General features: G+C 40.3%; 1 protein-coding gene across 1 annotated transcript; it reads left to right on the forward strand.

Moving 5' to 3' along the window:
* The first annotated feature begins 1,256 nt into the window (after window positions 1-1,256).
* LOC148982044 (uncharacterized) lies at window positions 1,257-15,707 on the forward strand. Its single transcript, XM_089128741.1, has 2 exons — window positions 1,257-1,740; window positions 9,425-15,707. Exon 2 carries the CDS (start codon window positions 9,782-9,784, stop codon window positions 10,517-10,519), a length of 738 nt encoding a protein of 245 aa, XP_088984867.1. The 5' UTR covers window positions 1,257-1,740; window positions 9,425-9,781; the 3' UTR covers window positions 10,520-15,707.
* The last annotated feature ends 11,465 nt before the right edge of the window (window positions 15,708-27,172 follow it).

The following is a 27,172-nucleotide window of genomic DNA, read 5'->3' on the forward strand; positions in this document are numbered from 1 at the left end:
ATACCAAAGCTGCTCTTTTCCATTGTCACGGATTCAACCAACACACCATCAGCGCTGGGTCCTTCAGCTCCACCCACTCGTTCCCAGTCACCAGAACCCATCACACCCTCATCAAGCACCCAATATAAGAACCCAGTTCACACACACTCATTCTCAGGTCTCATCAGTCTCTACACGAGAGTTACTTACTTGACTATACACCTTCCTTTATCATCCTCTTCCAGACGCTTTTTTCCTTGGACCTGTTATCTTTATCGTGCTCGTCTTCAACTTCAAAGTAGAAAGACTTGTCAGTTAAGTGTGAGTGACTGTCATTTGAATGCCCTCACTCACCTGTCTGAAGATCTTCCCGATCACCACCAACCCTTTAATAAAGAACTGTTACGCTAACCTCTGTGTCTCCTCTCTGTTTCATGACATCCATTCAATAAAAATGTATTATTGCCAATTTCAGCTGATTTTTCTTTTTTTACTTTGGGAATTTGCTAACCCATAGCCTATAGGTTAAAAAGTTTGCTTACAGTAAAGCCCCTTTCACACAGTGCGTTGATTCAGGGAAATTGCCAGGAAATTGCCAGAACGCCTTCTGTGTAAACACAACCTGGGATTGATACCGGCATCGATGCCGGGTTGGGGACCTAGTAACATTGCCGGAATCAGTCCTGGAACGCGTGCTGTGTGAACAAAAGCCAGGACCAATGCCGTAAGGGGTGTGTCATAGTGATGACGCTCGTGCCATCGCGCGACTCTGTTGCTCTTAGAAGAAAGTTTGTGTTCGTCATCACCAAAGAAAGGACGAACAAATTTCTACAAAAACAGAAGGCGTTCTGGCAATTTCCCGGCAATTTCCCGGGATCAAAGCGCTGTGTGAAAGGGGCTCAAAGGAGAACTATAGCGCAAAATGAACCTTTGGTCTAATAACACATTGGTCGACCGTTCTCTGAGATTTGTTTTCATGATAATCGAATGTAAAGAGTGTTATCTCTGTAACCCGGGTTAAAAATGCATAAAGTTATAAGTGATGTTAGTTGTAGGTCTATCATTTAGTAATTAGAGCATAAAAGTTGTGTGATTTAAAAAGGTTGAAAAACATGCAAAAAGAAAAGTTATTATAAAAATGTTAAAAGCAGTTTTAAAATTATGTTTATTGTTTTAGTCAAGAGATAATGTATTTCTGAAAACTGTCTAAACCAGCATTTATGGGGTTAAGCGCAGGTGGGTGGAGTGAGCGCGACGTTTGGAAAGAGAGAAAAAAAGTTCGAGAGAGTGAAGCACACGAGTGAGCGTGACTCAGAGATGTTCTGAGTTAATTTGTGAATCAGTAGTGTACAAGCCAGTGTATAACTCGTATTTGATGATTGTTTGCACAACAACCAGTGAGTAGTGACAAGTTGTACATTGTGAAGCGGGATGAATTTCTACACGAAGTTCAGAGACTGTTTACTTTTGTGCTACTGCTAATGCTAACGTAAGTCTGTTCATTACAAGTGAAGGACATTTTCTAGTTAAAGTTTGAGTCCCTCCGTTGAACATTTCGAGGGGTTTATCTGCTGTGTTCGACCTGAAGACAAGGAAGATACTCAGACGGAGTTTGGAGCAACTGGGATTTCTCTCGTGAGTTTGCTGGAGACGTGAATGAGAAAAGAGAAACAAACGGAGTTCGTGTGGAAATGCTAATCGGATGCTGAGCCTGTTCGAGTGATTACTGGGGCGAAGACGGGACAGAAACATTAACTCGAGGTATCTTTCTTTTATTTTGTTTGCTCACTGACGATTGAAGCGGCCATTGAGTTTTGGGCCACAACGAACACAAGCACCACATCAGGCCTGCTACGGTATTTTATTTAATAATCATTTGGCTGCCGGCTTTAGATTTCATTAAGGTGTTGTGGGCCCACAAAATATATTAATTTTAAGTGACTTTGTTGTATTTGAGTTTTGCTGAATTAATGCATTTGCAGGTTATTGGGGTTTAACTTGTTACTGTGCATTTATAAATTATAGTACTAAGTATATTTCCCTTTACGAAAGAGGGATATTTTGTGTTGAGGGTTTAAAACAAAGGACAATCTTATTTTATTTAATTTCTTATTTTGTTTGGATATAATTGTTTTTTGAGTAAATAATTGAGATATATTTTTCTAAAACCTTGTGGTGTGTTATTTTAATTCCTATCTGCAAAGAGGTTATCTTTTTATTTTGAGAGAGACATACAGACACTTTTGGTTAAAAAGCTTTATTAAAAACTCAATTTAAAAGGGGTAAATTCATAGATAGGTTTAAAATAGTTCAAGTGAGTATTTTAACAGAGAGATCCAAGAGAATATCTAAAACTGAGTTAATCAGGGTTAACATTTGAAACATTAAAAGAGCCCAAAAGCCCTACCCTTATCAGTATACTGAGGGGAGCGCTACATCTCTAAAACTGTTCAGCATATAACGCTAGTGTATGGGGGCATATAATAGGTAAAAAGAAATCGCTAGTTAATACAAATAACACGGCTCAAAATAGCCCCACACTAACACGGTAACATAATGAGGGTCCCTGCATGCAAAACGAAGCATTGAGAACTTTGTAAGTTTACAGACCGTTTAATAAGAAGATACTTTATGAAGACAGTTCACTTCGTGTATACAGACAGGAGCCATCTTTGGAAACGGTCTCGACAAGTCGAACCACGAACACCGTTCAAACAGTTCAGAAGTTCGCTGAACTTCATACAGTTCAGCTCACTTGGCACGTCGTTCGTGGTTCGACTTATCGAGACTGTTTTCAAAGATGGCTCCTGTCCGTATACACGAAGTGGACTATCTTTGTGTTCGTCATCAACAAAGAAAGAACAAACAAATGTCTGCAAACTGGAACGAAGCAGAGACCAGGAGCTCCTCACTATGAAGCTGAAGCTGAGATCGTTGTGGAACGGTGTGCGCGTGTACATGTTTTCGATGCGTACGTTACACGTCTCATCCTAAAGTCATGTGTCTTTCCGGGATATTTACGGGTTGTGTGTGAACGCTCTCACAGATCAAATCACCGGCAAATCACTGGCAGTGTGAATGAAACGAAATCAAACAATACCGGGACAAATGCCGGGTCACATTATCCGTGTATTTTCCGTAATCTCTGTGTGAAACGGGCTTAAGTTTTGTAAGGACAGTTATGAAATAAAGTGAGCCACTTGTGCTGGCTGTATTACTGTAGATGATACAATCCAGAAATCAGTAAGTTCCCAATCGGTTTGGTTTTCTGAAAAAAAAAAAAAAAGAAAGAAAGAAAACGCATTCTTCTTATGAAGCAATGTAAAATTGCTCAATGAAAACAAAAAAATTCAAACAAGATTTTCTTCAATATAACATGAAGTTTAAAAGGTACAGCATTGAGAAATTGACCCAGGTGATATTCTAGCCTCAAACAGCTTTACACATTGCTGGGCTGTTGTTGTTTGTTTTTTGTTTTCAGTTTGAAGCATCTGCTCAAAGATATGCCAACTGTTTCAGGCCACACGCCATTGTTTCTAACACAAAAGCAAAGCAGAAATTATTATGCGATTCCGTCACAAGTGCAGTTACTCTTCAGAGCTCAAGCTTTTATGTTTTCTGCCTGGAAAATGTTACCTCAATGACACAGTGAGTCACTTTAGTGAGATCGGCTTGTCAATCATAAAGTATTGGAGTGCAAAACTTCAATACTAGCCAATACTGGAGAAATAACAGCTTAAATTTTGCTTTGCCCTATCATTATATCTTCCAGTATTACTGTTTTTACTGCATTTTTGACTTGCATACTGTACATACAGATAAAATCATAGCATACAGGCTTGGGACAACAATGGTAAAAAAGCACTAATTTACTTTTTGGGTAAACTATTTCTTTAAATATGATGACAGGAAGATTCGATGAATTTAATGAATTGGCTCATTTTAAAAGAAAAATGTAAAATATAAAAATCCACATCAGTCCAAACATTTGACCCATAGGGGACATGGATGAAGTAATATGTACCAGATGCTAGAGATTATGTTGTATTTGACTAACCAAGTGTATAGTCATGAAGCCAGGCTTCTTGTTCAGAGAGATCGGGAGTAATTACACATACGCATACTGCAGAACTTTCCATTTACTGTAACAATATAGTCTACATAATGACAAATTAATGGCCTGGTCGTTCTTATCGATCTTCTCTTGGATGAGATTCAAAAGGCTAGAACCTCCTGGGTAGAAAGGAGGCCAAGCTGTGGAGGAAATCTGGAAAGGTATAAATATAGTTTGATCTAATGCCAAATAAACCGCACAGATCGGTTCATCTACACCAGGTGGTGAAAATAAGAGGGTTTTGTGAAGTCATCTGAACGGTCATCTAACTCAGCAGACCTTTAGTACCTCTAAACACCTCAGCCTCCATCTGACGCAAGCGCTTTGAAAATTAAAAGCAGAACTTGAATGGATAACTCTTAGGACTATACTGTATGACAAAAGTGTCATCTTCAATGAATACACAAGTGAAAGAACCATCTTTAATGAATACAAAAAGTGAAAGAACTCAACTGTGCATAGCAGATCTTTTCATGCGAATGACTCAGCAGCTACACGTAACTACAGTCAATTAAAGCTCCTCGAAAACAGGATGTTTTTGTTTTTCACTTCGCCTGATCCGATGTGATATAGGTAGTTAGTCTAAGTGTCTGTTTGTCAAACTGTGACCTTTAGGGAAAGTAACTGAAGCGTCTTGGAAGCTAAATTGCTTATTTTATGAGATATAGAATTAATAAATGAATGGCATGGTATCCCTGACTAGAGCTCTCAATGAGGGCTGTCGACATTGTCAAATGTTGGAACACTGTTGAAAAACAAGTGCATATGAAACTTTAAATCAAGTAATCAAGGTTGATTAGTATGGCCCTGCTAGCCAGATGCTAGATGTGATAACTACATCATCTGAAGTCCCTTATAAAAAAAAGTAGACGTATACTTCAAATGAATTTTATCAAGTCAATTTCAAGCATATTTTCCAAGTATAGGGAACTTAATGTAGTAAGTATACTGAAATCTAGTAGTGTAAGTGTAATGTTTTAATACTTCTTGAGAATAAATTGTCTTTTATATCGGAACTACACAATGAACTACAAGTGATTGCATAGGTTTGCTGTTACTTTAGTTGTCAGTTTATGAGAGTACACTTTGACATGCTCTTTATGCTACGTTCACACCGGACGCGAATTGCGCGTCAAATTCACGCCTGACGTGTCTAGTTTGACGCTTGACCAGTTTGTGTTAATTCGCGTGTCAAGAGCGAAACTGGCGCGCATAAAATCAAAAGTTTGAAGCGAAATTTACGCGCGTCAGAATCGAAATCCGTTGGCCATTGTTTTTATGTCGACTGAGCATTCATCAAGAGAGTTACCGCTCTGTATTTACTCTGGAGAGCAGAACAGTGGCGTGGGGATCATCGTTCGCGTCTTCCGCGCCGCGCTCCACGCCTCATTCGCGCCAAGAAAAAGTGTGAGATCCAAGCTAAAATGTTTATAACTTGATTAAGTAAACAGCATATTAAAGCCATGGTTGTCATTTAGCACTTTGTTGTATTACTCTACAGTATTTAGCTTGAGAAGTTTAATGAATGATTACTTAGATACTGTCCAAACTAAAAGATACAAATGTCCATAGGCTGCTAATGAATGAGCAAAACTGTAGACATGCACTAATTAAAAGTGCACCCAATGTCACTTGGCAAACTGATCCGACCTTTAGAAGAGCACTTCAGATCGGCATTCCTGCTCTGAGATGCGTACATTTTAATTGATAGGGACAAACTCTACTGCTGGGCATGGCTGTATAATGTCATGCTGCGAAGGCTTTCTTCTCATCCGTTGGCATGATTATATCTTTGATTTTTCTGTGTATGATTTGCACTGCAATATGCCATCGCGCTGTGACACGGATCACCTCCTGTGTGCTATTGGGGAGGTGCTTTCACTCTGGCCATCAGCAAACATTTGCATTATCTTACAATCGGCAAGTGATTAACATAAAACAGAGAATATAGGTTGAATGAACTGGTGTTAACTTCAAACGAGTGGTTATATCTGCATTATATAACCACAATGTTTGGAACATCAGGGACCTGCTGCACAAACTTTGCATATATTCAAAAGTAAGCAACAAATGCTGGAGATTCAATTCTGAAGTACTTTCTCATCTTGTTTAGTGATTTTTTAAAATTATTTTTATGAGATTTTTTATGCGCAAGTAAGCACAGTCTTCCGTTAACTATATAGGATAAATAAAATTAACTTTTGCACAGGTTATGGTGTCTCTCTCTCTGGTGCATGCATGGGAAGTGGGAAGTTAGCGCATTGGTGAGAAGGAAATTAAAAATGGTCTGTTTAATTTTCTCTTTATTTCATTATAACTTTGGGAAAACTTAAATTAAAACATTCTGTAAGTTGTGAATTTGGAAATCGGGCCTTGTGGGAGCATCATCCCTGTCATTCAGACGTGTTAGTAATGTGGGAGTTTCGGTTGAAGATGTAGCCTACTGCTGGATGTAGGAGTCTTGGATGAATAAGGCTGTGCTAGTATTCAAAGACAAGCCACTCATTAATTGATTGATTGAAAACGGAATCCTGGTAGGTGGGAATTTGTTCCGGTTCAACCCTTGGTTTCTCATATAACAAAAGTAACGTTTTCTAATATTCTGTTATTCCTGTCTGTTGTGTCCTTTTAGAAGTGATGAGAGTGAGGCTGGCCGAGTAGGGCTGCTTATTTTCAGCCCATTCTCACCCCCAAGGCGTCACATAACTGACGCATTTTGCGAAGCATTTTGACCATGCTTCAATATGCTTTAGGCGCCCTCTAGCGTCAGTTAGATGATGCCCTAGGATCGCGTGTAACCCTACCCCTTTTCCTTTAGCGTCAGTTAGATGATGCCGTTGGATCGCGTCATTTAACTGACGCTGAAGGGCGCCTAAAGCGTCAAATATTGAAGCATGGTCAAAAGGTGATGCCTTGGGGTGAGAATGCGTTGTTATTTTAGTAATCGGGTATTCTACCAATTATTCCATTGATTAATCGAGTAATCTGATCAAATGTGGTAATAAAAATAGATGCAATCTGTCTGCTTTGTGAACAACTTGTTTTTTTAAGTCTTTTCAAGCAGTTCACATCAATTCATTATTAAATGATTATAACTGACACTATAGTCTTATTTTGTGCATCACTATACTTGCTTCAATTTTACTGTCACCTTGTATACTTGATTTAATGACCATGAATGACTCGTGCAGCTGCAGCAGAATATACCACAAATAAAACTGTGCATAAAACTTCTCGGACAACACTTGTCATCCACGGTCTGTTCAAAGCGTTTTCCAGGTGTGTCATTCTTGAGAAAGATTACAACCCATTTGTAGAAGAAAGGTTCAGTGCTCCATGTGGATGAAGTGTCACACATAGTACCCGCCGGAAGCCCTGGAGACAGAGTGAGTGTGGGGACATGTCCATTGAGAGCAGCTCCTGTCCTGTCTCAGGCCCCCGTGGCTCTCATGTGTGAAGAATGCAGCATATGGAAGCAGTGGACTGAAAAGCCGAACAAAGATGACACACTGAGTACAACTCTGTTTGCACCATGGTAACATTAGAGTGGATCAGCGCTCATCATTCTTTTATAGCCACATCAGCCCACCCTGTTCTAACAGACGTCATTCTGTTTCATGCGTAAGAGCATTTTCAGATTGTGAAAACATCTGTGCTATTTATGACAGTTAGGCATATTTTCCAATCAAAACAAGGCAGGTTAGTGCGAACTGCGAAGTACGCTTTCAGGGCAGTTCAAAAAGCCTCGCCCTTCATGTCAAGAAAAGTTCTACCTATTTAACTGTGATTCGACAGTTCAGGGTGACTCACGGTGATGTGTTGGTTTGTCGTTGCTCCTGCCTAGTCAGTGAATTGCTGCTAAACCTACAAGAGAAGAGAAATGCAGAGGCTGGGAAACACTTGATCAATGAAGATCACAGACCAAATGGGAGGAGGCAGTCAGTTAAAGGAATAGATTATCTAACAATGTATGTCATCATTTACACTTCATTTCTATCTAAACATTTTTGGCCTTGTACTCTTCTGTGGTACACAAAATGGAACAATTCTGAAGATGCAATTGCAATGAAGGTTGCTGGAGAGCTCAAGTTTAAAAAAAAAAAAGAAAGAATGAAAAGTACCACATACCACATATAGCTTTTTAAAGCATAAAATGTAATGAAAATGTCAGATGTTATTCACTGAAAAGTTGTCATTGTTATCCTTTAACAACTTGAATATCCTTGAATCATGAATTTAAGACTCTTTCCCAGCAAACAAATTTAGGTTCTGGGAACGTTAGTTTTTGGCTCCCAGAACATTCTTAGAACTAACCCTTAAGGTTAGGGAAACGTTCCCATTCTCCTTATGTTATAAAAATGGAACCTAGAAATAACCTACATGGAAAGTTCCTATAACGTTCTTGTTTGGTTCCCAAAAAAAATAACCTTGTGGGACCATTTGGGGAACGTTAGGGGAATGTTCTGTGTTTGCTGGGTTTATGCTCACCTAGACTGCATTTATTCGATCAGAAAAGCAGTAAAAAGATGATATTGTGGAATATTGTTATACATTTGAATAACTGTTTTATACCCTATAGTTTAAAGTGTAATTTTTGCATGTGATGCAAAAGCTGAATTTTCAGCATCAGTCTTCAGTGTCACATGATCCTTCAGAAATCATTCTAATATGGTGATATTGTGATTTATAATGTTTCTTGAGCATTAAATATGTATATATTGAAAAAAATCATACATTATTATAACATTATTATAACAACAACAACAACAACAAAAAATGCTATGTAATATGTAAAAAGTGTTACTTTGAAAGTTGACCAGTATGTTTCCCAAAAATTAGAAGATTTATAATTTATTGAATATAGTGAATATTCTTTGCCCTCTTTGATGGCTTGCCTGTTTCAGCCCTGTGTAATGCATGAAAAAGAAATAAACTTTAAAAAAAAAAAAAACAATTTTGAAATGACATGAGGTTTAGTAAATAATCTTTAATCTTTTTTTTTAGGTGAACTATATAAAAAGTACAACCGATGACATTCTTTCTTGTATAGTTGTTGTATTAGCTTGCACTGCCCTTGTCCTAATTGGCTGGAGTTCAGAAAAAAAGGTCAATTTCAACAGTTCATTAATAGCACAAGTGCTATTTGAAATATGCTGTGGATTTATACCCTGTGGCGCTTTGGCGTATAATGGAAACAGCACAGGTTCTCTTACGACAGGTTCTCTCGTATTGCGTAAGTTAGCTAACACTATGGGTAAAGTAATCTTTTCTCGAGATATTGAAGCCAAAGCATAAGCATAATCCTTAATTTTTCATATATTTTCAACGCAGTGCCGCAGCCAGCAGACCTAGAACAGGCTATCTCGCGTGCTCATTGGCTCCCCTGCAGCAATTGCTGCAGCCTATCACTGAGCCTCGAGCGTGACTTCGCACCCTCTACACATCACAGCCCACCAGAAGGGGGGTGGCTTAGCGTCTTCAACATCTTCAACAAGCTTTCCGCATTGCTGGACTGCAAGAGAAGCCATCCGCCGTTGAAACTAGTGACCAGAAAGCAGATGACAGCGCCTGAAGAAGAAACTGGCCAACCATCCAGCGTCAAGTATCCTTTTTACTGTGCTATTATCTCGTGAGTGTTCGCACTGAGACATTTTCCTTCTCTAAAAGACCGTGAGCGCTTTTCTCAAAATGCCTTACATTTCCTGTGGCTCGTACCGAGCCCCGCTTAGCGCCGGAAACCGCCACGTGATTTGCACTCTCTGCCTGGGCCCACACCACGCAGCCCTCGCCCTGGATTCAGGAGGTTGCATGGACTGTGAAGTGCTTCTGTTGTCGACCCTGTGGGCTCGACTTGAAGCCTTCACCACGGTTGCTGTCACTCCACTCCGCAAGCAGCGCCGTTCGCAGAGGATACCGGAGACTGAGATCACGGTGAAGGGCTCGCCGGATTGCTTCCGGCCAACCTCACACTCTCCTTCTCCGCCCCTTCCGGACGCACAGCTGCCGTCTTCGGCCCACACTGCCGCCGCCTCAGGGGACAAAGTTGAAAGAATTGACCTGGGTGACAGCTGTTCCATCCTGGCATCGGATATTGAGGAGTGGTGGAGTTCTTATCACTCCGCCTCCTCCTCGGTCCAGGAATCCAGCAGGACTCGGGCTGGCGTGGACGCTGAACATTTGTGCCTCCTCTCGAAGGCCGTCGTCCAACTCGGCTTGGATTGGTCACCGCCTAAGGAGCCCATGCCCAATAGGCTCCACGGCTGTTTCCTCCACAGCCACTGCCCACCGCCCGTTTCCAGATCTGCGCCGTTTCTGCAGGAACTTCATGTTGAGCTCTCAAAATCTTGGAGCGCACCATTCTCCAAGAGGCTCCAATCACATGTCTCCTTGGCGCTCTCCCAAGTGTCTCCCCGTTTGTGTCCATGACGGCCCACTTGTCAGCACAGCATGCACGCTGTGTCCAAAAGCTGGCCGCTTTTTTCCAGGAGGGCAGCAGGACTTCTCTGAAAACATTCCTGAAAATGCTGGGCTGTCTGGCATTGAACTGGGCTGTGTTTCAGCTGGGTCTGCTGCGCATGCGTCCGAGTGCCTCACCAGGCATTGGCCTCAGGCCGCAAACAGATCAGAGTTACTCAGAGCAGCATTTTAGCTCTGGTTGGCGGCCGACTGGTACCAGCGGGGTACCACCCTCTTCAAGGGCAGACCATCTTTGGCCTATGGTCAGACCAAGAGAGACGTTTCCACATAAACTGTCAGGAAATGATAATGGTCGAAAACCTGTTCAGGCGCTTAGTCCTGTTCATACAGGACCACCATGATCTAGTCCGCTCGGACAACATGTCTGTGGTGTCCTACATAACCCGTCAGGGTGGTGTCAGGAGACTCTGCCATCTGACAGAATGCCTTCTTGTCTGACAGAACGCCTTCTCGTTTGGTTTCAGCACCTCCTGCGCTCGCTGAAAGCTAAACGACGGCCCAGACAAGCTATCCTGGGACCATGTTCCCCCAGGTTCCCCTGCACCCCAAACATTCCAGTCACTGTAGCGCCTTTTTGGCAAAGCAAAAGTCTACCTGTTTGCATCAAAAGACAACATTCATTGCCCGCTGTTCTTTTCAAAGAATGAGGATGCGCTGGCCCAAACCTTGCCCAGCCTCCCTCTTTATGCTTTTCCTCCTTTCTCTCTGTTACCACAGATAATCAAGAGGATCAGGGAAATGCACCACACGGTGCTCCTTATTGACCCGCGTTGGGAGAATCAAATCTGGTTCCCGGAACTGATGCAGCTGTCACACACAGCCCCTTGGCCAATTCCGGTGAGGAGAGATCTCCTCTCTCAAGCATCTGGCATCCCTATCCAGAGCGCTGGTCTCTGCATGCATGGGTAATCAACAGATACCCGTTGTCTTGCCAGAAGGAGTGATGAATACGATTACGCAATCCAGAGCTCCCTCTACAAGGCGGCTTTACGTGTCTAAATGGTCGGTGTTCTCCAAACGGTGTATCGATAGAGATCCAGACCGATGAAAATGTGGGGTCCCGTGGTTGCTTGGCTTCCTTCAAGAGCTGTTGGATAAGGGCAGGTCCCCATCCACGTTTAAAGTATATGTGGCGGCCGTTGCAGCGTTCACTGAGTCGACACACAGTCAGTCGATAGGAAGTAACAAGCTTGTCACCTGCTTTCTTAGAGGAACCAGAAGGATAAACCCTCCGCGAACGCCATCGGTTCCCATGTGGGACATTTCATTGGTCCTTGAGGCCCTGAAAGCTTTCCCCTTTGAACCAATGGACTCTGTGGACCTAGAGTAAGTCTCGCTCAAAGTAATTTTTCTGACAGCTCTGTCATCAGTAAAACACGTAGGGGATTTGCACACACTATCTGTTAACGCTGCATGTCTTGAGTTCCGGCTAAATGACTCAAGTCATCCTCAGGCCAAGGCCCGGCTATGTCCCAAAAATTATTGGCACTCCGTTCAGAGCACAGGTCATTTCTCTCTCGGCTCTGCCAGCATCTGGTAGTGAGGGTGATGTTAATCTCCTCTGCCCTGTCAGGGCGTTGAGGGCTTACATTACGCGCTCTGTCCCTTTCAGGGGTTCAGAACAGCTTTTTGTTTAATTTGGTTGGTGCACCAAAGGTCTCGCTGCCTCGAAACAGAGCGTGTCTAGATGGATAGTGGAAGCTATCGCATCTGCTTATAAATCTAGAGGTATGCAATGCCTCCTGGGCATTAGGGCACATTCCACCAGAGGCGGCAGGCTGGGCCTCTCTGTCTACATTTGTTAGGTTTTAAAACCTGGAAGTTCCCACCTTGCAGGCTAGACTTCTGCCAGTATGAGCGGTGTGTATGTCTTGCCCATATATGTCATGCGCAGACTACTCTCATGCATTTCTGGCTCTTTTGGTTGAGCCGAACTGTATGGGGAATATAATATGGACCGGCTGGCCAGCTATTTCCACAATATCTGTGGGAAAAGACCCTTTGGTGTCTCGTTTTCTATGTGGCACGTTGAGGCTGAGGTCTGCTGTGCGCACTATTGTTACTTAAGACCTGGCAATTGTCCGCCAAGGCCTTTCCCAGGCTCCCTTCGAGCGCCTGGAGGAAGTTCCAGCCAGTTTTCTTACATTAAAAACTCGGTTCCTCCTCTCCATTTCTTCCCTTAAAAGAATACAAGATCTTCAGGCACCCTCGTGCTTGGAATTTGCACCTGGCATGGTCAAAGTATTCCTTCATCATAGACCAGGTCATGTTCCTAAGTTCCCTACTAATGTGGCCTGATCTATAGTGCTGCAGGCCTTTTGTCCTCCTCCATGCCAGGATGCGGACCAGGAAAGGCACAATTTACTAGTGCTTTGGATGCTTACATCCGCAGAGCTGCCCTGTGGCGTAAATCCAAACAGTTATTTGTTTGTTCTGGACCCCCTAACAAAGGGTCCCCTGCATCTAAGCAAATGATGAGCAAGTGGGTGGACGAGGCTATCTCACTTGCTTATGAGTCAACCGGACAGCCTTCCCCTATGGCTGTTCTTTCTCACTCTACTAGGAGTATGGTGGCCTCTAAGGCCTTATGTGTCAGGAGTTCCGCTACAAGACGTTTGTGATGCGGCAGGCTGGTCCTCAACTCAGTCATTCATTAGGAACACCTCGGTTATGACTGTAACCTCGGGAATGAGATGTTGTATCACCTGACATATCTCCTACGTGCCTGTAAGTGACTTGTTCAGACCGTGTAGCAGCTGGGTTTGAACCGGATTATATAGTTTCCTGGTTCAGATGTCACCCGCCTCTGAGATCCCGTCACACCATTGGACTGATTTTTCATTTGCTTTAATACATTATCACGCAAAACGTTCCCTTAGCGTCAGTTGACACAACGTCTCGATCCCTCTTCAGAGAATCAATGTTACAGTCATAACCACAGCATTTGTTACGAGCCGCTATACCGCACACCACAGCTACAATCCTTAATGACAATGAAAAGTACCTTGTTGAAATGATTTAAAACAGGGTCATGCACAGGAAAGCTGGCTTTCATTATGTCCCTGACATCCTGGTCACAAAGTCATTCTCTGTGATTTAAATTCATGGTGGAGATAAAGAACAATTGCTATTCATTTCAAATATGCATTAATCTTAACATGTTTTGCACAAGTCCATGAAACATTATCTTTCATTAATGTGCACATAAATCACATGTGCTGTCTGTGGTGTATGTGCACATATAATGACAGTGATTTAGTATCTCCACCCACCCCAAATGCCAAATAATGGTTCAAACTCTTTATCATTGTTTTAACATGCCTCAGTCAACCTTTCTCCATCCGTAATTGTTGGTACTTTGACAGTAGAATTGTCATTCTGCAGTCGGCATCGGTGCAGTTACATCCAAGGATTTGCAGATATTGTGATTTGCATAAACAGCCTTGTTTAAATGCAATAATCCAAATAAATGTGAGGTAAAATACCTTCCAACGAAACAGGAGCAATTTTGAAGCTGTTACGGGGAAATATACAAATATATAATTTTCACTATATGGTTTGCATTTACAGGACAATTGCAATTGCAAGGTGCAGAAAAGGAAGGTGTAATTAATTTACTCACTTTTTTTGGAGCGAATTCACAGAATAAACACAGTTATTCAACAGAGGACCATCACGGGGCATTCATCACCAGTTCATTATAGTCTAAATAATGAATTGCATGCCTGCAAATTTGCATATACCGATAAAAATGTTTTTGTGGTGATACTACAGAAAAAAAACAATGTAATTTACATGAAAAAGTTAGTTCAGGCATGTATTAAAAAAAACAAAATAAATTATAAATTATATATTAGTATATTCAATTCAAGTGTGTAGAATTGAAAGCGTAAATATCAACGTTATAAGATTAAGTAAAACTACTCAACTTTTCTGATACTGGTGCCCAACATGCACTGGCCCTTGAATAATTAATGAGGTTGATTTTTCACTGTTTTTCAGCTGAATTTACACTGTATTAACTTGATGAAGCTGTAAACGTAGGCTAGTGAAGACTGTAAAAAATATGGACAAAGCTGTGACGTCACCCATAGACTTTCTGGAGAACAGTTTTGAGAGCGTTTATGGGGGGCATGTGCGGCGCCATCTTGGAAAATCTTTTCAGAAAGGATACAGAGGTGGTATGATGTGTTGTCAGATCATGGCCAAGACGTCAAATTTCAGGAATTTCACTCGGCGCGCAGCCCGTTATCAGCTCTCAATCAAGCTATTAGTCAAAGTTAACCTTATTTGTCATACATTTTATATCTAAATACGATCTAAACTAACGAGTTAGAAAAAAATTCACCCCCTCACAGTTGTCAGGCACTCGGAACATATCGAAAAACACAATAAAAGTCCATGGGACCATCCTGTAAAAACATGAATTTATGCTGTGAAAACGGACATTTTAACATGGGGGTCTATGGACATTTGCATTTGGATTTTCGATGCAATGCAGTTTTTCGCACTTCCGAGTAGGCTTCATTTTTTAGATTAGACTGTTGCCGCTTAGAATAGATTACTTTACCTTTTCGGTGTGATGACGTTTAATGTCACTTGTTTCTGAGTTTTGATCTACAAAAATATGTTATCCCTGCTGCACATAATACCATAGTGCCCAAAATGTGTCCATATGGGCTTTCTGTACATCACCTAAGTTTTTATATGTGCATATATTAAATTGCCAACTGTGCTTAAGCTCATTTTAATGTATGTGATTTTTGCATATACAGTATGTGTGGTGGTTTCAGTTTGGAAATTTAGAGGAAAAAAGTGCGAACTTGATGGATCATGATCTGTCTGAAAATGTTTGCAGATTTGAAAGAAAGTGTTAGTGAATAAAGCCCTTTTTTTTTCAACTCAAACGCCTCCTGTCTACATTTGTTTACATTTTCTATTGATCATGGCAGCAGTTATTCATCAAATGATGATCCAATTATGAAGAACAGCGTTGGGCGGCTATACATCCAGACTTGTGGAGTAGACAAGTGCTCTCTCTGCATGTTAAAGAGGAGCCGATTTAGGTTATTGGATCGGAGTGGTGAAGTGATGCTCCACAGTCCCACTGAAGCATGTCAGATCGGTAGTTTGCATCCTGCACAACCTGCTCCGAAACAACATCATGCAAATTGTATCCGGGCCAGCACAGATTGTTGTGGGTGTGTTTGCATTGTTACTTGCCTAATTCCTTCAGTGACTCGGGAGCTACAACAGCCCAGACAGCACGTGTGCGTGAACGGCGCCATCAGTGGGCACAACTCACTCGATATTAAATTCCCTCCTTCGTCTTGCACTTCGTTAAATAAGCGCTGCCTTCACACAGATCATTAATACGTGGGACTCAAGCGGCAAAGGGCCAGCAGTTATGCATAAGCCCATAATGACTTCATCAGGTTCCTTCATCTGCATACAATCATACAGTGCAGCCAGCCATTAAGAGGTGCAGGGATTAGGACAATCTGCAAGACTGATGAGGAGTCGGCATCCACCGGAACATCCAGGCGGGAAATTATCAGTCAATCAGCAGCGCTGAGAATGTGACACCACTGTCTATACTTATCAAAGACAACCCCTCAAAGCAGATGAAATCAACTCTCTGCATAATGGCACTGTGATTTATTACAGCCAATATTTTGGCTTTTTGCATAACTTGAGCACACTCTGCTGGGATTGAATGAACGAATGTATATCAGCCTCCGAACGTCTTCCACGGAAACGCAAACACAATAGTTCTCATTATTCTAATCTGGAAACAGATGGTGTGGGGCCAATTAGTTAGTGAATTTACATTATTAGTGTTTGGGACTTTGCTGCTGGCCTCAGTGAATTTTCTAGTTATGCTTCTTGTGTTTTGCTACTTGGCAAATGATGCTCTCACCAAGCCCTGTATGTCCATACATGCATCATAAGCCCTCATCTGGGGGAGGATGATATTCTCCCTGCAGCTTGTTTTCCAAAGCCTTCATTCCTTATTTTTCAAAACGTAGAGTTCTTTTATGTACAGTAAATGACTTTGAAAACAGAAATGTTGGTTGCTTATTTTGGGTTAATCCTGTAAAATCCTTGTAATTTGAAACTCTTGCTTTTGGTCATTTGTGGTCTTATGTTTACACCTGGTGTTAAGATGTGATTTTGTTGACCGGATCTCAAGTGGACAACGCTCAAGTGGTCTAAAAACGTTGTCCACTTTTGACCACTCCAGAGGTAGTCAAAAATGCATTTGATTGCTTTCATTTGATTGTGGTGTAAACACTCACAACCATAAAAGACCGCCTACTCTCCGCCTACTGACCTAATGCATAAACACTATGGGAAGTGTGCTAGCCAGATGGGAAATCAACTTTGTCAGATGAAGACCTAAGTTTGGTTTGAAGACGGAAAATATGACGACCTTTTCCTTTGCGCTACAAACGTTTCTCGGAGGCGCAAAATACCACGCAGGCCATTAATCTCTTTTTGCCGCGTCGTTCAAACTCTGCTGCACACCGCCTTCGGGACCAGCGTGCACGGAGCTACGCCCAGCGTCCAGCCCAGCCATCGCATTCGCAGAGACGACAGGGCGGCCGCTGTAGATCGCGCTCAGCCAGCCGTCATAGGCCGCCTCTTCCTCCGTGGGGACCCGGCCTAAGATCGCGCCAAAGCCAGAGCCCGCGAAGTCCTCCTAGCAGTTCAAGGAAGGAAAAGACGGTTAAGCCCCGCTACTGCAGATGTGTATTTCGCAGCCAACGAGCCGGTAACACAACTCACTCGCCTGCACACAACTGACTATTTTACGGTGACTCAGAGAAATCTCGAAAAGAGCATCATGTCTGGTTATACGGCTCACACCATGCGTGTTTCAAGTGTAGAAACATCCTCACAGAGCCCACTCTCATAAAGCTGGCGAAAGCCGCTTGAGTGTTAATTGTAGAACATGTGCCCATGTCCCCGTGCCTGCACACACTCACTGCCTGCTCTGTTTCAAGGTTGCGCCCCGCCAGTCGTTTTGCAGATGTAAATCTGGTCACTCACACTCACACTCACTGAAGAGCATTTTATCCGTACCCCCTTCCCCTCACGATTTCCTCCCCGCCCAAAGCCACTGGGACCTCGCTATAAGCGAGTCGCCGTTTTCCAGCACAGAGAGTGCGTGCACTGCACCCATGCCTCCTACACAGATCCTCGAGCCCACAGTTTTTGGCGATCGGATCCTGGAGATCTACATGCAAAAGCATGGGAAGCTATCCCGGGCTCTTCAGATTGGGTGTTGAACACAGTAAAGAAAGGCTATGCACTGCAGACCTGGTTCCCAGAGTTGGTGAGGCTGTCGCAAATAGCCCCGTGGCCTATCCCGGTGAGAAGAGATCTCCTCTCTCAAGCCGGCGGATCGGTGTTGCATCCCTATCCAGGAGGGCGCACCAGGGGTCTCGCCTCCTCGAAACATAGCCAGTCCAGATGGATAGTGGACGCTGTTGCAGCAGTCTATGCGTCAAAGCACCTGCAATGCTCTATGGGCATCAGGACCCATTCCACTAGAGGCATGGCCTCATCGTGGGCTTGGTCCAGCGAGATTTCTATTCATGATATCTGTATAGAGGCAGGCTGGACCCATGGATTGATTCCTGTGTTTGTCACATTTTACTATCTAATCCAGTGAATGTGGATCAAGAGGTAAAACCCTCTTACATTCTGCCCATTAACACAAATAAGTAGACTGGACAGAAAACTGAATTAATGAAAAACGATACACCCAGCAACCTGGAACATGCTCTTTCTCTGCTGCCGCACATTTGTTGCGTGACAGACAATATCCCTTCAAGAACAGCTAAATAATTAGATAGTCATTCATTCAGTCCCCAGCTCTCTTGCTATAATTGCAAAATTAAAATGCTCTGCATGTCGGCACCTGACCTGTAGAATTAACTTTGGCTGCTGTTTGTCAGTTCGCCTCTGCCTGAATAAAGCCACATGAAGTTGTGAAAGAAAGTTAGTGATTTGAGATTAAATTGGTTTATTATTGTTACCTTGATTCTCAACCAGGGGTAGGTGCTTCAGGGAATACTTAGAAAGATTTTGCTTTTGTTTTATAGGTCTAACAAAGCAACCATTACAACTGTCAAAAGATAAAAGTGGCCAGTGCCACATTTGGAAAATCTAATTTAAAGGAGTAGTTGACTTTTTTAAAAACATTTGCTGATAATTTACTCACCCCCATGTCATCCAAGATGTCCATGACTTTCTTTCTTCAGTCGAAAAGAAATTAAGGTTTTTGATGAAAACATTCCATTTTTCACCGTATAATGGACTTCACTGCGTGCCAAGCGGTTGAACCAACGAATCTTTTTTCGAGTCATTTCATTTATTTTGTTCATTGAATGAACCAAATGACTCAAAAAAAGATTTGTTCTAAATCATGCCAAGAAGCAAGCTAAAATGGCATGATTGCTTCAGCAAATGTGTTTTTTATATCATGTTTGCTTTGGTTAACACTTTAGGTTAGGTTTAGATTAAGATTAATATAATCAAACAGCTAATAAGGTATAACTAATGTTACACAAACCATGTTTGCGTTCGCCATCTAGAGTCAGACAGCTGCCTTCAATCAGTATCCTTAGAACGCTTTGAAAAACTTGGAACATCAAGGAGAAAGGCATATATTTCATCATAACATGGTAATATACATTACCTTATTCACCCGCTATATTGCTAAATATAGCTGATTTTTCATATCAACAGAAAAATATAGTGTCTTCTCTTGAGACTGCTTCACAGCAGTGACACGTTGGCGTGATTTGTTACAAGGTAGTTTGTGACGTCAGAAACTCTAGGAATCTTTTTTCACGGCAGTTTTACCCAAAAATGAAAATTATGTAATTCATTACTCACCCTCATGTCATTCTAAACCCGTAAGACCTGGAACACAAATGAAGATATTTTTGATGAAATCTGAGAGCTTTCTGTCCCTCCATTGACCGCAACTTCATTTCAACTTTTAAGGCCCAGAAACGTGGTAAAAACAATGTTAAAATAGTCCATGTGACTACAGTTTTTTAAACTTAATGTTATGAAGTGATGAGAATACTTTTTGGGGGCTTAAAAGACAAAGATTTCTTAGGACAAAAGAAAATGTATTGTTGTTGTTCAGAGGTTACAAAACAATTTCTAAAAATGACTGCTTCATTACCCTTGGAGTAAAATTCAGCATTCTACCAGTAAGTTTAAAAAGGAACAATGTCAGTGTGACTCAATGTACAATTTAAGTTTACCCAAATGTGAGTCATCCATCAAAATAATGTTACAAAAGAACTCAAGCAATGTTCATGATTTTGAAAAATTGCTAGGCAAGTTAATTCATGCAAGTTAGCATAAAAAAATCTAAAAAACAAAAAATGAATGAATGAAGCCATTGTTGTTTACCAGCCAGCTCATCAAAAGTTCAAAATGATAAAGATAGTAAACTGAAGAGCAATTTGATATACAAGTCTCATTCTTGTGTCATTTTAGCTGAATCATCTCTGTTTTCTCTGCTTTGGGGGCAAAAAAAAATGTTCATATCTGTGGGAGAACACGTCTAGATTCTTCATCTAAGATTCATCCTCAAGAACTGCAATGAATTCAACTCTGCATTCTGACATCAACACAGACACAGACTTGTGAAATCTCTGAAAGTAAATAAATTGCACCTGTTATTATGACATTGGCTATTTTTGAGTGTTTTTTTGATATTCTAAAATGTGTTGTGCAAATGAAATGAAAAATAAATGTATCAAAGAAAGCACAGTAGATTGCTTCTTCCTCCTGTTGAGGATGAACATGTGCTCCAACAATGAACAAGCTTTCCTGGAAATACAAAAGATGAGAATTGATTCCAAATTCATTCACAAATGCTCTTGTGCCGCAAGGTATTTCTCGCATGCGTTCATCAAATTTATATAAGAATCATCAGAATACATTTTTAACATATTCCCAAGATTAATGATTCAGAGGCCATGAAAAAGGATCATATATCTTTCATTACTAATTAATTTTATATCTAAATAATAGCTCATGGCACAAACCCTTGTCAATCTTAGAAGCTGACTCATGGATTTGGGCACATTTCTCATATAAATCCCATTTGTACTTTGATTATATGTCACCATAAAGTGAGATTGCTATATCATGACAGACCAGCAATTGATTGCTGCCATAATGGTTAAATTAAGAAAAGGACCTTCTAACCTCACCACAAAAAGATCTTATTACTGGCACTTTAAAATTCCATGGACATTTATGCTCTTTTGAGAGGGTCACAAGGTGAATATGCCTGTGAATATGAAGCATTCTGAATGGTAATTTCATGAGCAAAATATGGACTTGAATAAATGAAGACGATAAGCTTGTGTGCTTTTTGCACAACCAGTAAAAGTACTTTGAGTAAGTGTATTTTCCCTCCAGAAATCATTCAAATTACCCTCAAAGAGCATATCATGAATCACCAAACAGCATGCAGCAGATTTATAGTCATATTAATACAGTATGTCCCACAAGTCAATTCCTTGACCGCACTGTGGCACGGCCTCAGAAAATGAACTCGTAAACGGTTTAGACCGATATCGTTTTGAACAGGTAATGCATTTGACAAGCTCTTTTTTTAAGTTCCCGTCTGAAGCCAATATAAAGAGGACAGCTTAAATGAAATGCACAAAGTCTTCATTATTTCCCCCCCCCCCCCCCCCCTCTATACTTACTCCCACACACATGAAACGCATCACAGACATAATGGTGTACATTTGAAAATTAAAGACATACTAGAGAAGACATTTTGGGCTTTGATTCAGGCTTGTTCATTTAATTTCATCCGTTAAACATTAAATCCCCACTTTGAACCACATGCTTCTTTAAGATAAGCCATGTTTTCATACTTCCTGAGCAAGAGGCCGCCATAAAATATGCTTTCAACTTTCACCTCCAATTATGTTCAATGACCATCCATTGAGGAGTTCAGTTAGTGACTTCTGTAGCCATTCTGAAACTTGGATTTGTGACAACATTGTTAACACTCATGGTTCACAAACAGCCAATGAGGACAAGCACTGCAGTCCCCTGAAAAATGGTACCTTATAAACCGTTAAATGCTTGGTTGTCCAAATAAAAACTACCAATGCTGTTACTTTGGCTGTTTTTCCTTTCTGCTGCACGATTCGCTTATCTGTGTATAAGAAATGTACTGAGGAAAGGCTAGATTGCCTCTCAGTAAATCTTGTCATCTCTAGTTCTTTGGCAGATCTATAATGTTCCCCTTGATTTGGTGCAGCATCAATCCCAATTAAGGGGAGACTGAGGAACACAGCGTGCCGTGTAAACTGTATACATCTACGGCTACGGGATCCTTCAGCGTTCCTAAGATGCATTAAGCTTTCTCTTCTGTTCTTGAGAGTGTCCCGCATAATGTTCAAACTGCCAATATTTACTCGGTCGTAATGAATAAAATGTTTGTTTAATGTATTTTCTTACAGATGCTAATTGGTGGCAATTAACAATCCTCTAGTCTACTGTAAGCCGAGAGGGTTGCTTTACTGTTTTTGGCTGTTTTGAATGTTTGAGAATTGGATTTGAAGCTTTCAATGGAGTTCAAGCCAGTCTGTGTCCTTTAAATAATCAACACAGTCTCATGAAGATGCGTATCTATACCACGAGTGTCATTTCTCGTGGCATTTATACGCCAAAAGTGTTTTTTTTTTCGTGTATATGGTACGCACTAAAAAACCCTGGGTTAGGTTTAGGAGGGAGGGGGGTGGGGAGTTCGTGCGTATTATACGCAAAAAAGTGCGTATCATATGTACGCGAAAATCGCGTGCCATATACACGCAAAAACTGTTTTTGCCGTATAAATGCCACGAGAAATAACATTCGTGCCATAGATACGAACTTTCATGAGATCGGGCTGAAATAATTCATCAACAATAACGGCACAAAATATCTTGTAGATCATAATTTCAAAACTAACTCATGGTACAATGGTATTTGCTGTAATCATAGATAAAACTGTTAATTTCTGATGTTTTAATAGGCATTTTTAGATTCATGTTCATTGTCTTGTGAAACCAATGGCTTTAGGGCTTTCATGAACGAAAGTGAGCAGATGAGAAGGGCAGTGAAATGGTGGAATGATGCTGTGTACCATTAGCTTCTGCTCCAGCACTGAGAAAACAAAATGTCATCATTGCCCAGATCTGTAATTATTTGCTTACAGGCCCGTGATTAAGATCTGACTGCAAGCAATGATTATGGAATTTACGGAACATATAAGTGGATGACCAAGTTATAAACTCTACAGTAAGTTCCGGTCCTCGAGTTTACTTGGTTGAGGAACGCTCTAAAAAGTAGGCTACATATGAAGTCAGCACTGCGATGGTTTGTTTATTATCTCCCAAGCCAGAATACAGTATGTGAGCTACAAATGTTTCTGCTTGAATCTTAGCAGAAATATAACGAACAGTGAGTTCACATTTTGGGAAAGATAAAAAATATATATTTTTTCTTAGTCAAAAGAATCTGTTGTTTGTTTTATACTGACTTTTGTGTCTTTCTAAATAAGGCATTTAACTGTGGCTGCATTCTTAAAAAAAATTGCTTGTTTACACTACTGAAGAAAAAAAAAGAATAATTGTGACTTTGTATCCTCACAATTACAAATTATAAAGTCAGAAGTATGACATATAAACTCTAAATTATGATCTTGTTTATCGCAATTGACTTTAGTTCTCAGAATTGGGAGTTTATGGACCAGTTGTGAACATGAGGCCTAAGCTAGTCCCAGACTAAAATGCATGTTTGAGTTGTTTTAACAAAGCAACTTACACTGACATACCTTAAAATATATCACTGCCATTGTTTTGTCTCAAAATTCACACCATTAATGTTTGTTTTTCTAAGGCATGTTTATAAAAGATACTTAAATGAACTAAGGCTTAATCCTGACTTAATCTAAGCCTTGTCTGTTAAACCGGGCTTAAATCTCACAGTCATGACTTTCTAACTCAGTTCATAAAACTAAAGGTAATTGCAACTTTTCAGACTTTTTTGTAATTGCAAGATATTATATCGCAATTGCAAGTTTCAAAGTCAGAATTCCGAAATATAAACCCAAAATTTTGAGAAAATGTCAGAATTGTGAGCTGACTTTTTTTCCCTCAGAATTAGACTTTATAATTTGCAATTGAGAGTATACTAGCCTGGCAAGCCAGACCTATCAAGATGTTAGGTCTGGGAACTCACAATTGGCATACCTCAATCCGAGGGGCGGGATAAAAGGTTGTCTTTCAATATCCCTCTTCAAGCAATATAGGATAGCGCCACAACCAACCACGGCAACGAACGGCTTTGGCTGAGTGAGTCCAATGCGTTTTCCCTCCAGCGGAGCAAGTTGATATATTAAACTTTTGCCGTATCCGGTCGTCAAAACTCCGAACACATCTTCCTTTTTCAAGAATGACTTAAGTGACGTTCTCTTAACTCCAAGTCATCCAGAGTTGCGGCCAAAGCCGAATCGAAAGACCGCTGTTCACCAGCAGCATCTTGTTTGTTTTTAAGTAGCAGGGAAATCACGGCGAAATCACTGCCGTCATTGTATTAAGCTCGCCCACCAACTCTATGCACGATGTGATTGGCCTGACCAGAGTTTGGTTTTTCCATTTCGGAGAGTTGCTAGACCACACTTTGCTGCAAAATAATTTTTGCTGCCGCTAGGCTAAGAGTATACATCTTACAAGTCTGACTTGAAAAAAAATAATAATAATAATCTCAAAAATGTGTATCTCACTTTGTTTTTCTGTATTGAGAAAAGGTCACAGTTGCCTTTTACATTTATTTTTTATTTTTTAATTTTTATTCCACGGCGGAAAGAGGCTTCCATGCTAAAGTGAATGGGACAAAGTGCAGAGGCAAATGCCCGTAAGGGCTAGTAAAGGCAAAACTGCAGACATTTCAAAGAATATTATTGGAAGGAAAAAACAACACCACAAATGTATTTTTCAAAAAATATCATTTAATGTTCCACAAAAAAAAATTAAAAGTCATACCAGTCTGAAACAACACGAGGGTGAAAAAATTGGTACAATTTCATTTCTGACTTTCAATTTTCCATGTACAAATTCTTGAGCAGGATTAGGTCATCATCATCACTGACCTTACCGATTGCATATAGAGAAGTGGAAAACATGGAGGATCAGTTGTTTGGTTGGTACTTCACTGAAGATGTCCAGCTCTGACATGTCCAGTTCCTTTGAGGGTGCTTTCATGTTTTTTAAGTAGCCGTTCAACCCAGGGTTCTGCCTCATGAGTAGCGCCGGCTCATCTAATTCTCTCATCTAAACCAAAGAGCTGCACTTTGTGACACTTTGAGTTTAGATCAGATTGTCCTACAAGGACAATTTTCTGTATTGCGTCCCTCACTACCAGCGGGTGGATCACCAGGGGAGCTGCTTGCCAGTCACTTCAAAGGCAGAGATGCCTCAATCCGACACTGATTTGTTGAAATGAATGTGCAGTGCATTTGCATAGATGCTGCATACTAGCAGGTGCGTGGGAAAAAATAATAATCATGAGGGGAGTTTGGGGGGAGGGGGGCTCTATTAAAGGAAACCTCCACCACATTCCTCCTTTCAATTTTCAGCCTAGCATTTTGATGGAGAAAAACTTTGGGCAAGCCTAGATCGTGAACGAGTAATAACCAAAAAATTCCCTCCAGATATTCTCAGGTGGTAAGCAAGTTATTGTCAGTGATTTAATATATTTCGTGGTGTTTACAAAAAGCAATAACATTGAAAAGAATGAAATGTAAACTGAACGCAGAAATGTGGTCTGCAGGCTTCAAGGTCACTGATATAGTGGTGAAACACAGGCATACTACAATATGATAACTATTTTTGCAGTATATACACGCACTCTGTGCTTTATTAAAAAAAAAAGGTAAAACTTTATGGTCACATTCAAGTCAGAGAAGATGAGGTAAAACGTAGCGGATTAAATATCAGCAACACTTTATTAAACAAAACAAATAAGTAATCCAATAAGAGAAAAACAATATATAGTAATATATACAAAGCTAATAAATGAACTAAACAAGTGTTAAAAAATTTGTCACCATGACAACCCAAGGGAAACGTCCCTGAAAATGAAACTAAAACAATTAAAGAATGTGATATTTACAATAATTGTTCAGCATTTGTTAATGCATTATTTTAAATGCTTTTTTTTTAATGGAGATAGTTTATTCTTTGGTAACACTTTATTTTGATAGTCCACTTTAGACATTATACTAACTATAAGTAACTTTTCAACTACTTTGTACATGTTAACTAACTGTCGTTAGACTATTAGTAGACTGTCAGCTTAATATCTGCTAACACTTTATTTGTTGTTCCCCCAACAGACATTCAACTGACTATAAGTAACTTGGCAAGACTTATTCTCCTAACCCAAAGCCTAACACCCTAACAGTCTACTGACAGTCTACTAATACTCTAAGTGTTAGTTGACACGTAGTTGAAAAGTTACTTGTAATTAGTAGAACGTCTAAAGTGAGTATCGAAATAAAGTGTAACCTATTCTTTTTTTAATGCGTAGTATACAACAGAGAATACTGCATTGCACAATACAACTGACTCAAATAGATTTAATTTTTGTCAGCTGAAATTTAACACCATCTTCTTAACTTATTCTTGATCAGACCAAGTAGGCTATTTCCTATTTGTACATAAAACTGAATTAAAAAAAATAAAATAAAACATTCTATCTCCGAGACAATAGCTTCCTGAACTTTACATGCAAATGTTATGAGGTCATGTGACATTGCAACATACTATTGTTTAAAATGTGTATTGCATTATGTATTCAATTTTAAAGTTTTTAGACGAATTTACGAGGTGGCTAATTCGTAACAATTCGTACGACCTCACTCATACGAATTAGTACGATTTTTGCTACATCGTACACGTACATATTTTACGAGTTGGCCAATTTGTATGAATTCGTACGAATGACCTACCCCTGACCCCCTAAATCTACCCATCATGTGGGTTTAGAAAAATCGTACGAATTCGTACAAGTGAGGTCGTATGAATTAGCTACTTTTTAATCACTCGTACGAATTCGTACGAATTGGTCGTGAGATAAACATTACGGTGCCAAAATTGTTTAATGTACAAAAGTAAACAATTCTTTAAAATCAAACATTAAAAAGTATTAAACTTTGTAAAGCCTGACATATGAAATAATATAAATAATAAAAAACGATATAACTACACCTATAATCTAATACATAGTAATATATAGTATTAAAATGCTTATTATTATTTGAATTTAGCATTGTTTTTTCCCCACTGCAGTCTATGACACTGTCAGAACAAGCATACTTTATCTTTTTTAAGTATACTTTAAATAATCTAACACCATAAATGTTTTATCATACAGTATATTCAAAGCATGCACGTATTTCACTGCTTTGGCACTGATATGTGGTATGTGTTCTTTATGTGTCGTTTATTACCTTGAGTACAGGAATGGGATCATTACCAAGATGCAACAGAATGATGCTGT

This window comes from Pimephales promelas, chromosome 3 (genome assembly GCF_988280905.1).
Source record: "Pimephales promelas chromosome 3, fPimPro1.hap1.1, whole genome shotgun sequence".
NCBI classification, from domain to species: Eukaryota; Metazoa; Chordata; class Actinopteri; order Cypriniformes; family Leuciscidae; genus Pimephales; species Pimephales promelas.